The sequence below is a fragment of the Fusarium mangiferae genome, assembly GCF_900044065.1.
Source record: "Fusarium mangiferae strain MRC7560 genome assembly, contig: FMAN_scaffold006, whole genome shotgun sequence".
Taxonomy (NCBI): Eukaryota; Fungi; Ascomycota; class Sordariomycetes; order Hypocreales; family Nectriaceae; genus Fusarium; species Fusarium mangiferae.
Window position 1 is genome coordinate 2,182,125 of NW_024573926.1, and position 12,968 is coordinate 2,195,092.

The 12,968-nt window shown below is 52.2% G+C and overlaps 5 protein-coding genes across 5 annotated transcripts; 4 read left to right on the plus strand and 1 right to left on the minus strand.

Annotated features, from left to right (window-relative positions):
- Nucleotides 1-932: 932 nt before the first annotated feature.
- FMAN_03476 (uncharacterized protein) lies at nucleotides 933-1,827 on the plus strand (the record flags this gene model as incomplete). Its single annotated transcript, XM_041832299.1, has 2 exons — nucleotides 933-1,386; nucleotides 1,646-1,827. The coding sequence occupies 2 exons, from the start codon at nucleotides 933-935 to the stop codon at nucleotides 1,825-1,827; spliced, it is 636 nt and encodes a 211-aa protein (XP_041682776.1).
- A 1,396-nt stretch (nucleotides 1,828-3,223) lies between these two features.
- On the plus strand, nucleotides 3,224-4,672 carry FMAN_03477 (uncharacterized protein; the record flags this gene model as incomplete). The annotated part of the gene is made up of 1 exon (XM_041832300.1): nucleotides 3,224-4,672. One exon carries the CDS (start codon nucleotides 3,224-3,226, stop codon nucleotides 4,670-4,672), a length of 1,449 nt encoding a protein of 482 aa, XP_041682777.1.
- Nucleotides 4,673-4,900: 228 nt separating this feature from the next.
- FMAN_03478 (Protein CGI121) lies at nucleotides 4,901-5,621 on the minus strand (the record flags this gene model as incomplete). Its single annotated transcript, XM_041832301.1, has 3 exons — nucleotides 4,901-5,218; nucleotides 5,276-5,398; nucleotides 5,469-5,621. The coding sequence occupies 3 exons, from the start codon at nucleotides 5,619-5,621 to the stop codon at nucleotides 4,901-4,903; spliced, it is 594 nt and encodes a 197-aa protein (XP_041682778.1).
- Nucleotides 5,622-7,678: 2,057 nt separating this feature from the next.
- Nucleotides 7,679-10,881, plus strand: FMAN_03479 (uncharacterized protein; the record flags this gene model as incomplete). The annotated part of the gene is made up of 4 exons (XM_041832302.1): nucleotides 7,679-8,254; nucleotides 8,314-9,018; nucleotides 9,070-10,144; nucleotides 10,196-10,881. The coding sequence occupies 4 exons, from the start codon at nucleotides 7,679-7,681 to the stop codon at nucleotides 10,879-10,881; spliced, it is 3,042 nt and encodes a 1,013-aa protein (XP_041682779.1).
- Nucleotides 10,882-11,445: 564 nt separating this feature from the next.
- Nucleotides 11,446-12,520, plus strand: FMAN_03480 (uncharacterized protein; the record flags this gene model as incomplete). Its single annotated transcript, XM_041832303.1, has 4 exons — nucleotides 11,446-11,512; nucleotides 11,565-11,663; nucleotides 11,713-12,077; nucleotides 12,128-12,520. 4 exons carry the CDS (start codon nucleotides 11,446-11,448, stop codon nucleotides 12,518-12,520), a joined length of 924 nt encoding a protein of 307 aa, XP_041682780.1.
- Nucleotides 12,521-12,968: the final 448 nt, after the last annotated feature.

A 12,968-nucleotide genomic window follows, 5' to 3' on the forward strand; every position in this document is an offset into this window, starting at 1 on the left:
ACGAAGGTTTGGGAAGACGTCAGAGTTCAAAGCTGCCTCGCTTGGTTCTTCATGAGGGGCATTGGCGGGGGCCAACCGCGGCGCAGCTCAGCGCGACATCACGTGACAGCGCGTAGATGGAGGGACACAGGCAGGATTTGAACGCTGTCACTCCATTAAGGTGGATGGATATCCCAGCTCCTTGAGATGGAGCGCAGAATTGCTGTCCTATAAGAACTAAACTATCGATACGTCATCGTCAAGGATTTGTGACAACTCAGCAGCAAGATCCAGGAACGAGAGCAAGGCATAGAGTGACAGCTTCTAGAAGAAGCCGAATGCTACCCTGGAACATGCACTGAAAATGGATGTCGAAAGAATCATCTGGCTGGCCATGGGCCTAGGTTACTCTTGACTTGAGGAAATGAGCAACTGAAATTCACTCCCTAACAGCTGGTCTACTCTATAGAATTTGTTTTGGAGTGTTGAAACTGGCCATTTGGATTCTCAAACATTCTGAAAACTGCAGACTGCTGCATCTCAAGCTTCATGTGAAGGTAGACCGTGCGTGGATACTGTACTAATGCATGAACGCACTGTCCATCATGGCATGAGCCTCAAGTTCGCATCAGGCAAACATCGAAGCGAAGTCAATTCAATTACATATTCAAATCTCACGATACAAGAAACATATCTCAATCGGGCCTTCGCCTGTCATCTTTTTATTACCAACTCCAACCCCAAGTGCAACCCCTCTTCTTTATTACCGACTCCAAGCGGTGCCAAAAAAAACAGCATCCACCGCCGGGATTGCAAACTCCGGCTGGTCTTTCGTTCTCCGCATCCCACCACCGAGACGAGACTCCACTAGCCGCAGAGCCTCGCGACAATCTCGGCCTTCTCTGAAAACAGGAGCACAGCCTAGAAACAAGATATTCCCAGTCCTCACCACAATGGCCGCCGCTCCGTCGCCGACCCTGACGCCGTCACCCCGGCCGAGCGCGCCAATGCCCATGCCCTCAGATCTAACATTCCCCCAGGACACGAACCCGCGCCTGTCCATCGCGACGCCAGTGCGGCTCATGCTGGGAACAATATCTTCAGCAGTCGTGGGCTTCTCGCTTGGTGCGACGCAGGGCGGACAGATGGCGCAGCTGCGGTTCCGGGCGGAGCATGCGCACAAGATGCCCGACACGACGACAGGGTGGTACTTCTACCACAAGAGCAAGAATTACCACGCCATGCAGGGCGGCATACGAGAGGGCTTCCGCATGGGTCTCAAGACGGGCTTCTGGAGCTTCCTGGCTTTGTCACTTGAGAGCACGGTCGATCGATATCGCGGGGCGAGCGACATGTTTTCTACGACGATAGCTACGCTTACAGTCGCCGGCGCATTTTCTCTTTGGCGTAAGTGGTCAATTCTTTTCTTTCTCTCTTTAGGTTATCTCTTTCGACCTCGGCTTGACTAAGGGAAACGGTATTGCGCAAAACCCCATATGGGGAATGCATGGCGTTTTGGGAGCTTTGATGATGGAAAGCGACGGGTAGATATTGCAAGCATTGCATGATGTGGAGCAGGGGTTTTCTTTTACATTACATTACTTTACCTCACGGGCGGCAGAAAGAGATGAGCTAACAAGCGCCGATATTCGGCGTGTGCATCTAGATCGCCTGTCACTCACAACCGCCGCCCGGACCGCGCGATACGGGTTGTTGTTTGGTCTTGCGTACGGTGGGATTCAAGATGTGCTTGGCTTAGCCCGAGGCAGACCGATCGGGTATGTCGAGTTCTTGCGAGGTCGGAGGTCAAATACAAGGGAAGAAGATGATGCTCGTCCAACATTGTGATGCAATTGGGTTCTTCAATGTACAATATATAAAATGTAGATATATCACGACTTGGTCAATGGTTCATAACTTATCGCACTGACCAGAGACCAGCACAGGGGAATAATCATCCATTGGCGCAAGATCAGTTCAGAGATAAAAAACTATGCTAGTGTCGTTGTTATCGGGGCCCTCCGAGTTTAGGACTCTCTAGGTAAACGCCTCTCCCGTATGCCAGCCCAGGGCCAGCGGCTTTGGTCGGTCATTTATGGAGACATCATCGATAAGCAAGCGCTGCAGAAGGCTTCTAGCGAGATCGAACATTTTTCTCTCTCTCCGTTGCAGGCCATTGAGATACGGTAGCAGAGCCCCATTCGTCATCCATTGGATGGATTGGATGTCGGCATATCTTATCCATATCGCCTTATCTACTCCGTACATAAAGTACCGAATGGCAAACAACACATCATCGTCAGCCCCCTTGCACATCATTGACCAACAATGGAAGTTGGCTGTGAAAGTTAGAGACACGGACACATCGTCATCAAAACAAGTCACAAGACGTCTCAGGTCTCAGCACAAGCCAGCACTGTCAATCTCAAAACAGTTAAGAGAATGCTGGTGATGCATCTCCAAGGGTTCCCCACAATGCCCTGTGCTTGCTAGTTTTGCCAGTGTCACCAATTACATAACACGTATTTACTGGGATCGCGGCCTGTTGCGGCAATCACAGAAACCAAATCCCCAGCTTCCCAATCTCCCCAATTATCGTGGGCTTGCACCCCCCACGCCCCTCAACGGCTACTTTCGGCCATCATGGTGATGGAAGCTAAAATGAGCCACGTGACGGCTGATAAGCTCCGTACAGCTGGGTCCCTTTTCTTTTTTTTCCTTCGCCTGCAGTCCAAATTGATAGTCACGGGCCGGTCTGGCTCGGCCTCTGCGGAGGACCGGGGGGTCCCCTTGGTATAGCGTAAACATGACCATGAATGACTAGCTCAACTGGAGCAAGCTGGAGATCAATGGCGAAGATTTTATTGTCTCTCTGCTGTGGAATGGGGGAAGGCTAAACAAACAAGGCAAGGGAGATATGGGATTATCGGGCTGGAGATAGCGCCACCTCCCTCACACGCCCCAGCCCAGGCACAGACCAGAGCTACCAAGCACCGCAGTCAACCGACACTGGCACTGATAGTCACTGCCCTCTGAGATGGATATAATAAGCTCTCTGCCACCCGTTGCCCATTCCAACAAACCCAACCAGATAGAACCTAACTTGACTTATCTTGCATCATCGCTCCGTAAACCCAACCTAACATCAACACAATCACCATCTGGATCCCTCCATACTGATCCAGCATCTCCATCCAACTACCAACCTAGGACCTTCAACTCAACACCACACACATCTCATATAATGAGCTCGGCCCTTCGGCGAGGGACTGCCCAGCCCCTTCGCTGGGCGACTGCATCCAACGCCATCACCATCAACACACTCCGACCATGCCTCACCATCACAAAGACCAAGATGGTCGCCCGCCGCCACATCCACTCCTCTGAGCGACGCACAAACACCATCGTCGAGCAGCAGCAGATCCCCGATCCGCTTCCTCCCATCGCTCCCAGCAAGGCGCCTCTCTCCGTTCTTCCTCTCATCATGATTCTCCGATCTCTCGCCACCATGACCGTCTCCTCCTCGCCTCTGCTCCTACCTCCCTCTCTGCACGTCATGGGTATTCTGGCCAACACCACCAACCCTCTGCTCAACCCCGACAAGAACCCTCTTCTGCGATATTTCCTCAAGAAGACCTTTTACGCCCAGTTCTGCGCAGGCGAGAAGTCACCCGAGATCAAGAAGACTATCGATGGACTCAAGAACATTGGTTTCACTGGTGTCATTCTGAACTACGCCAAGGAGGTCGTCCTCACCAAGGATGAGGGCGAGGGTCTGAAGAATGGTGCCATGGAGACCGACGAGTGCATTCAGAACGAGATTCTTCCCTGGGCCCGAGGCACCCTCGAGACTGTCCGACTTGCTGAGCCTGGTGACTTTGTCGCCCTCAAGTTTACTGGCGCCGGAAGCATCGCTCTCTACCAGCTCAAGGACCGTCTTCCTCCTAGCCCCGCCATGTACAAGGCCATCGACTCCATCTGCCAACTTGCCCACGAGCGAGGTGTCCGCCTCCTCTTCGACGCCGAGCAGGACATGCTTCAGGACGGCATTGACGACTGGACTCTCGAGTTCACCCGCAAGTACAACAAGGGACTTGGCGAGGCTGTTATCTTTGGTACCTACCAAGCCTACAAGAAGAAGTGCCCCGAGGTTCTCTCCAACCACCTGAAGCTCGCTCAAATCGAGAACTTTGCTCTAGGTGTCAAGCTTGTCCGTGGCGCTTATCTCAACTCTGACCCCCGCGAGCTCTTCCATGACACCAAGGAGGAGACCGACGCCTGCTTCGACTCACTCGCCGCCAGTGTCCTCACCCGCGAGTGGAACATTGACGTCAAGGGTTCCGGCGAGTACCCCGCTGCCAGCCTTGTCGTCGCCTCTCACAACGCCGAGTCCGTGCGACGAAGCCGTGCCATCATGGAGGCCGGCCGAGCCAAGTCCGACATTGCCTTCGCCCAACTTCAGGGCATGGCTGACGAGGTCAGCTGCGAGCTTGTTGAGGCTGGCCAGTCTGACAAGACCAGGATTCTGCCCGCCTACAAGTACCTCGTCTGGGGAACCACTGGCGAGTGCATGAAGTACCTCTTGCGACGCGCGCATGAGAACAAGGATGCCGTCCAGCGAACCAGGGGCAGCCGGGATGCTCTCTGGGCCGAGCTTGTCCGACGATGCAAGAGCGCCGTTGGCTTGGCTTAAAGAAGTAAAAAGAACAAAAACTAAAAAAGGGAAAAGGGAAGAGAAAAGAACTTGATATCAATGTCTTTATGTTTCTTTTGTTTTGCATCATGGGTAGCGATCAGGAGTCCAGGGCGTCTAGCATCTCAATATCCGAGATAGATCAAGCATAGATGAAGAAATGACTTACGTTTTAGTCTTTAACGAATTATTTGATTGACTGTGAAGCTTTTGACTTGGTATTGTGCTTCAGACACCCCTTAGAGCCATTGCGCCGATGACGAGTGACTCCATCTCCTTCTGCTTGACCTTTTCATCTTTGATATCGTCCAACCACTTGAGTCCGTTCAGCTTGTAGTACTTGCGCACCTTTGGTACGTCAGTGGTGGAGGAGATTTGGTCATCTGTGATGGGTAAAGCCTCCCCCTCAACATTGGTCTTGAGATGCTCCCAGATCTGGTCATGTGTCAAGGGCTCAGCACCATCTTCTCCAGGGAATGTGACCTTGACAACGATGAGGTCTTTGGTAGAAGGAGAGATGCCATATCGACGGTAAGCATCAGCAATCTGAGCATGAAGTGTCAGCCTCAAACGAAGACATGTCGGAACAAGGGGTCACATTACGTTATTAGAAGAACTCATTGCACAGACAATCTCGGAGTGAACGTTTGGAGTCCTGAGAGCGCCATTCACAGCCGTCGACGTAGCCTTAAACACAGCGGATAATAATTGAAGCCGTGAGACAACCTGGTTATGATGCTCCGTATTAATGGAAAATGCCCTATACCCAAGTCGGGAACTCCGCGGCGGAACTCACCACTGAGGCATCGATGAAGGCGTACTCGAACTGGGGGTTCCGAGCAAGCAGCTGCTGATGCAAAAAGGCCGAGTTCTGTACGTCACGAAACAGGGCAACGTAGACCTTGTGCGAGTTTGGCAGGTGTTCGAGAGAGACTATTTCGAGAGCCATGGTTGCTATGCTTTGCTTTGCTGACCAGGGCCTGGAAGCCGATAGAGCCGTTGTAGTTGGCTTGGCAGTGAGCTCTTGGCAGTTGAATTTAGAAGGCAGCACAAAAGTTCGCTTAAGAGAATCTGCTGATTTTCGTAACTTAATTTTCTCTTAGGGATAAGGGTAGTGCGTAACGTTGTGATGGTGGTTTGAGCAGTTTCGATCTTGGGTTTAGTTTAGTGTGGAGGGGTAAAAAAGAGTGAGATCTAGCGATGGGCTGTGCAATTGGTAGCCCGCGGACAGCGGGGCACGTCAACAAGTCAAGGGTCGTCACATGTTTGTTATACTGTGTTCGTACTGTATGTTCAATGTGATGCTCGTCTTTGACACTACGGTAACTCAATTTTGATGCTGTAACACGTCACGAAGTGAGGAGAAGCCGACCTCCATATACCATGTCCAGAGAGAGAGAGTTATGTTGGGATCATGTCTGTGACCATTCGTCAATTGCAATGGCTAAACGTTTTCCACGTTATCCATCATCAAGCCAGACTCAATCGCCTCATCCGTTTCACCCACTTTGTTCAAATGATCGTGGCCATCTCCCGCCGTTAAGTTCTCGTAATATCCCCGATACAAGGCCGGCGCCACCATCATCAAGGTTGACAGACATATGCCGTCCGTAGCGGGAACGGGATCATCAACATCTTGGCTGCCCAACCTGAGAGGCTGACAGTGAAGGCTGAAAGGATGAACCTGATCAGCAAGGCACCGACATAACCAAAAGTCAATCAAAAGAACCACTAAGATAAACAGGCCTGGCCTGGCTTGGTCTTGGCTCCTCGGTACCGGCAGTAGGGTTGCATTTCCATCAATGGTTTCATTCATCTAGGTAGCATGCAAATCATTATGATACGAGTTTCCCAGGAGCTGACTTTGCCCAGACTTGGTTTCCTCTAGGCTCCGCTCATCAGCTCGTTTTCCTTTGACACTTTGCCCTCGGTGACGAATCGTCATGGTCGAATTGCTTACGGTACCGCCGAGGTCGACCTTGTCACTTTCAGCCACAGCATCATTGCGCTTGTACGGCATCTTCTCCCAAGAAATCTCGTGGCTTGCCCAGAAAAAGGCCACGGTCTAGACGGCCACGGTGGAGTCGTCTCCCCTTGCAGCGCCTCGTTGGCTCTCTGGTTCCTATGGGAAACTCTGGCCTGGCCCTGTGAGTAGATCCGATGTCATACTCTGGGCTACGGAGAATTCATCCAACACACTCACGTTGTCGTGGCTGCTCTCTCCCAGTCTACCGGTATTCTTCTAGAAGGACTCTCCGTTCCTCAAACACTGACGATATCTCGCCTCCGGATGAGTTATCTTCCAAGTTTGATAGAGAGAACCTGTCTGTGCTTTTGCTCAGCGAGATACGGGCCTTCCGTGCAAAGGGAGGTTGACGATGGGAATAATTCTGTTGAACGCCAACTCCGGGACAGATCTGTTTAGTACTGTAAGGTTGGTAAGGTTGGTGTATCTATTTTAACTCGCCAAGCTAAGATGTGAACTAAGGCTGGATGGATGGTTACAACCTCAAGACATCCACCAGATCTCTCTGCTTATAAGACCTCGACATTCACCGGCCTTATCCCTGCTTGATCCATCATACAATAACTGTGCATACTTTACCATCCATCCATATACAATTGCCTTGATTGTTCAAGTTCTTCAATATACAAAGAAGAACAGGAGATTTTCTACAGCCACTTAGAGTCTAGACCATTTCTTCTGCAGATCACAAGCAAAATCATCTCATCTGTCCCCTCCCTCCCTCTCGTCCCGTCTCATATCCAGCTCCGCTCCTCGTCAGACTTCACGTCACATACGTCCACTGGGGTTCGTCGAGGCCTACACCTGCGCCTCCACCCAGTGTCGAGTCCCCCATACCCGGAAAGCCGCTAATGCACAGCGCATTCCCCGCTAAGCTCATCCCCTGTACAGTGTCATTCTCAGTGCCGGCACCAGTACCAGTACCAGCACCAGCCCCAGCAAGCCGACGCCCAAGCTCGAGGCCTCGTTCCCAGACCAGTATGATGGAGGCCATATCCCAGCGCAACCTCAACTCCTCCATCGCCAACTTTTCAACTCCCACGTCGTTGTCGTTGACGTCGCAGCCAGGCCCAGGTCCCCTCTACTGGCCCTTCGACGCCCGATCTTACCCTGCCCTCGCCTGGGCTCCTGATACATTTGCCTACAGCTGCAACCCTGCTCTCGCCGCTGTAAAGGCCCCTGCGACTGCGACTTCAACAAAACCCACTGGGCGCCGCCCGCGCCAGCCTGCCGCGATATCTCGTTGCACGGCCAGGACAAAGGCCAGCACCGCCTCTTGCACGAGCGCCAGCAACAAGAGCGTCTCGTCTTCCGCTACTTCTTCCGCGAGATCTTCACCTGCTTCGTCGAGGGGCATCTCCCCGCGCATCAAGTCCAAGATGCCAGGACGACCTCCCAAGCGGGCTGCTAGCAATGGCGAAGATGATGGCACGATTCAAGCTCCCAGCAAAGTCAAGCTTCCCAGGCTAGAACGTGGCCCAGACGACTTCTCCAGCGTGGTCAAGAACAGACTACAGTCTTATACACGCACTGGTCAAGCTTGCGACAGATGCAAGGTATGTCATAAAATCTCGGGCCATGCTCTCACAACATGCTAACCGCGCGAAAATTACAGGTTCGAAAGATCCGATGCGATGCACTCCCAGAAGGCTGTTCCCACTGCACCAACCAAAACCTTGAATGCTATGTCACAGATCGCGTGACAGGGCGCACAGAGCGAAGAGGATACATGCAGGAATTGGAGAGGGAAAAGAGCGACATGCTCTCCCACATTCGTGATCTCGAGAAGCTCCTCGACAACAAGGGCGTCGAAGTCAAGCCCTGGGAGTGGTCACCTTATGCACAGTGCCCCTCCGACTCAAACTTTGATGATCTGGGCAACCCAATTCCTGACCCAAAGACTGGCGAAACATGGTCTCAAGTCGGCAGTGCAGTGTTCAAGGACTCTGGATCAGCCCCCAGCCTGTCTCCCAGCTTCCCTCGCACATTAGAGTCCCGCGCTCATGAGAATCATCTTGGTGTTGGAATGGACAGTGCTCCTCTCAGTTCAATCGGGGGTACGCGACTGTCAATTCTAGGGATGACAGTCGACCTCGCGTCCTTTGAGCCACCAGATGCGGAGGAGCCTCCAGTCGATGGCAAGGTGGCGCCGTCGTACAACAAGTCCCCGCAATCTTTCCTCCAATCCATCATGAGAGTCAATCCTCCCATGCAGGCTGAGATGCCCTCTCGCGAAGATGCCTTCACCTGGGCCGAGTGGTACTTCATGACCTTCTCCGCTTTCCTTCCAGTCCTCCACAAGCCTTCTTTCATGCGATTGGTAAGTGTTGTCTCACAATTTTCTTAAGCTTAATCACTAACAGCCATACAGTTGACCCGCATGTACGATGAACCTAATTTTGAGCCTTCAGTGGCGGAGCTTGTTACAGTGCACATGGTTTTCGCCATCATTTGCTTCCAGTATGGCACAAGAAACTGGCAGCAGGTCGACCAGCGCGCTCAAATGAATGAGCGATCCAACAGTCACTACCATTTCGCCCTCAGCAAGTTCTTTGAGTTGACATGCATGCGAGACCTGGCTTCGGTCCAGGCCATGGCCATGGTCGTCAAGCATACCAGAGCTTTCCCCAAGCCCGGTGTTGTTTCAATCGTCGCCAACCTTGCCCTTCAACGCGCACTCGAATTGAATCTGCACCGAGAGTCAAGAAAGCCAGGGGAGCCCAACAATCTCCAACATGAGCTTCGCAAGAGAGCTTTCTGGGTCATCATGACAGTCTACATCGCTGTTACTGGACGTCGTGGCCGGCCGATGCCTATCACCGTTGAGGAATTTGACGTCGGCTTTCCCGAGCCTATTGCTGATGAGCTCCTCTCGGATGAAGGCGTCGACACATCCCGTGACATTCCTTGTCCTTACTGGCCAGGTATCGCGAGCTTCAAGATCATCCCCATATACATGGAAATGTACTCCAACATCTACAGTGTTCGACGGGATGCGCGAAACTATTTCAGCATCGTCAGGGCGCTTGAGGCTCAGGTCAAGAAGTGGGAGGACGAACTCCCTGGCCACATGGTGATTGACCATGCCGAGCAGACCGAGCAAACCCGCCTGGCAGCTGTCTACGCCAAGACATGGGCACTTGAGTTCCGTCTTTGCCTGCGACACCCTTCAGTGGCCATGATCAGCGACAAGGCCATGATGGCAGAGAACATGGCCATCTGCGAGGATGTCTCACGCCAAATGCTTCACTGTCAGATGGAGATCCAGAAGTGCAAGTGCCTTGATACGACATGGTACCAGACTTCGATGTACACCGCTGGCACCTTCACCATGCTGGCTGCCATGTGGGAAAGACGTTTCGAGACGACTCCAGAGGCCATTGCCACGTTGCGGGAGGAGATGAGCGGTTGGATCGGCATTCTTGAGGAAGTCAGCTCTCTTCTCGGTAAGTTCCAGCCTCTAGTTCGCAGATCAGTCAGCCCTAACAATACGACAGGCTCGGATTCTAGCATTGCTACTGAGATTGGAAGCATCATTGACCGCACGATTGCGTGGATTGACCATGATATGCGTAACAAGGAGACAAAGAGTGCTCAGCCTTCTACCACGCCGGAGGTCAAACAGGAGCCAGCCTCAAGTTACCCATCTTCTCAGGTCCAGTCCGCACCCACCAGTGGAGGGGCTCAAAGCGAAGTCCCATCTACCAAGAGCTACTTTCCCGAGTCCGACCTGAACGGCCAGACTCCTTACCCAACACTCACCTACAATGATCACCCACAGAACAACATGGCAGCTCCGACTTACGACACTGGGGCTATGTTCTACAACACATCAGCGCAGGCTGCAGTCGCAGCTACCACGTCGGCACTCCCGTCATCTGTGGCGCAAGTGAACCCGATGCTCACATTCTCACAGCCTCCCCAGGTCGCGCCTCAGCCGGACATGATGTGGCAGAGCCGCGGAAACACCTGGCATGACTGGACATCAGCCATCGCTGACACGCAAGATCGCTTCAGCGCATCGACACTCTTGACGCTCGGAGGCAGTACACGAGACGCCTCGACAGGTGCGGGCGTCCCGGGCGTCACATCCAGCCCTTCGGCAAATGATATCAATAGCATTCAGCAGGGAGGCCAGTGGCCGCTGATAATTTTTGACCAGGTGGGACCAAACGGATCTTGATTTTGAAGGGGGAGCATTCACTGGGGCGTTTTGTAACCGGGGGGTTTTTCGCAATGGGTAAGAATCGTGATGATTCAAAAAGGCGCTTCAACAAAAAGGATTGATGATTTATGTATTGATGGGAGGTTGGATGGTAAAAAAAACATGCATCTTGGCATTATAAGATGAGTTTGGATGATGCTGGTTTGGCTTCTGCTATATAAATACTTGCTTGATCTTATAGACGTATATAATCAATGTATAATCACTACACACATCACACATTACTAAACGCAATACTGCTACGCGTGATATCTTACTTCCAAGATGGGAATTCTAAAAAAAGCCACCCTCGTGATGGTAAAGTCTAATATGTCCCATCATTGATGCTTGGTGTTGAGGCATCCGCTCCTTTTAACCGGGGCTTCTCCGACGAAGCTACCCACTCTTTTTCGAGTCGCGTTCAGTTCTGAGCTCCATGTCCAAGATACTGCGATTCGACCATTATCAGGAACCTCTGTGCGCTCGAATTGATCGCGCACTATCCTTATCGACTTGCACTACATATCCGACATAAACAGCAAGATGGGCAAGAAGCGACGCAGTCACGCTGACATCGAGGAGGTCCTCGGTCGACCCTGGTGCTACTACTGTACGAGTCCTGCGGCTTGCGCTCTGATCACTCAATGCTAACATCATCACAGGCGAGCGTGATTTCGAAGATCTCAAGCTTCTCATCTCTCACCAGAAGGCAAAGCACTTCAAATGCGACCGCTGTGGTCGTCGTCTCAACACAGCAGGAGGTACGTTTACAATCATCCGAATTGCACGAAAGCCGCGCTGACAGCACAGGTCTCTCCGTGCACATGAACCAAGTCCACAAAGAAAACCTCACACAGGTCGAGAACGCGCTTCCGAGCAGACAGGGTCTTGAGGTGGAGATTTTTGGCATGGAGGGTATCCCTCAGGACATGCTCGATCAGCACCGCAATCGCATCCTACAGAACTTCCAGCAGGCGCAGAAGGACAGACAGATCGCGACAGGAAATCCGCTGCCAGGACAGGGTCATGCGCAGAAGAAGATAAAGACCGAGTCGCCGGAGGAGCTGAAGCAGAGATTGGCTGAGTTTCGAAAGAGGAAGCAGGAGATTGCTGCCAATGGAGGTGTTGATCCCGCTGCGGCTGCGAATACCGAGACACCAGCGCAGGCTCCTTTCGTGAGTTTTCCTTCTCTACGGTTCTGTTTGGAATATGCTAATATCTGTAGAACGGCTCGTACCAGACCCCTCCCCAAGCATCCTTCGACCAACAACAAGGCTACCCCGTACAACCCCCCAACCCAGTCCAGCCCTACACCTTCTCCGCCAGCAACCTCCCGGCACGTCCATCATCCGGCGCGCTCCCCACGGCAGCTGGTCTACCCCAGCGACCGACACAAGGCGGATCTTGGAGCGGTGGTGCCGGCGACGATATCGATCAGATGATCCGTATGGCCGAGGCGGGCATCAAGCCAGCAGCGACCAAGGCGGAGGAAGAGGGTGGCGACAAGAAGAAGAAGGAGAAGAAGGCGAGGATGTTCTACGACGATGCGGAGGTTAGTCCTGAGGAGAGGATGTCGATGCTGCCGCGGTACGCATTTGTACCGGAGACTGTGAGTTAGGTGGGATGGAAGTTGTCACTGCTTCTTGTGAATTGGGGTATTTTTGTTGCATGGTAGGCGTTAGGTTGTAAACTAAATGGTAAATTGATGGTGATTTTTACTGGGAGACCTGTTGCACTTCTGATGCTGTGATGTTGGTGTTTAGCGATATCAAGGAAAGTACTTGGACTCCGCTCTGATCCCTTTGCCATCTGGTGTTTATTCTGCTTTGTTTTGGCTGTGGTACGTGTTATGAACCTTGTTTGTTCTTGGATGTTGGTAGTTATTGTGATGGCCATGTGGATGGGCCTTGTAAGTGCAAGCTGTAACACCACAACATGAGAGGGTCCACGACAGTCCGCAGTGAGAAAACGGCAATAAATACATATTAAAGCGTGAGCCAAAGCCAATTGAATTCCATCGGACTGAGTATGAAGAATGGCATCCCAAACCAAATTGTATTGTAGGT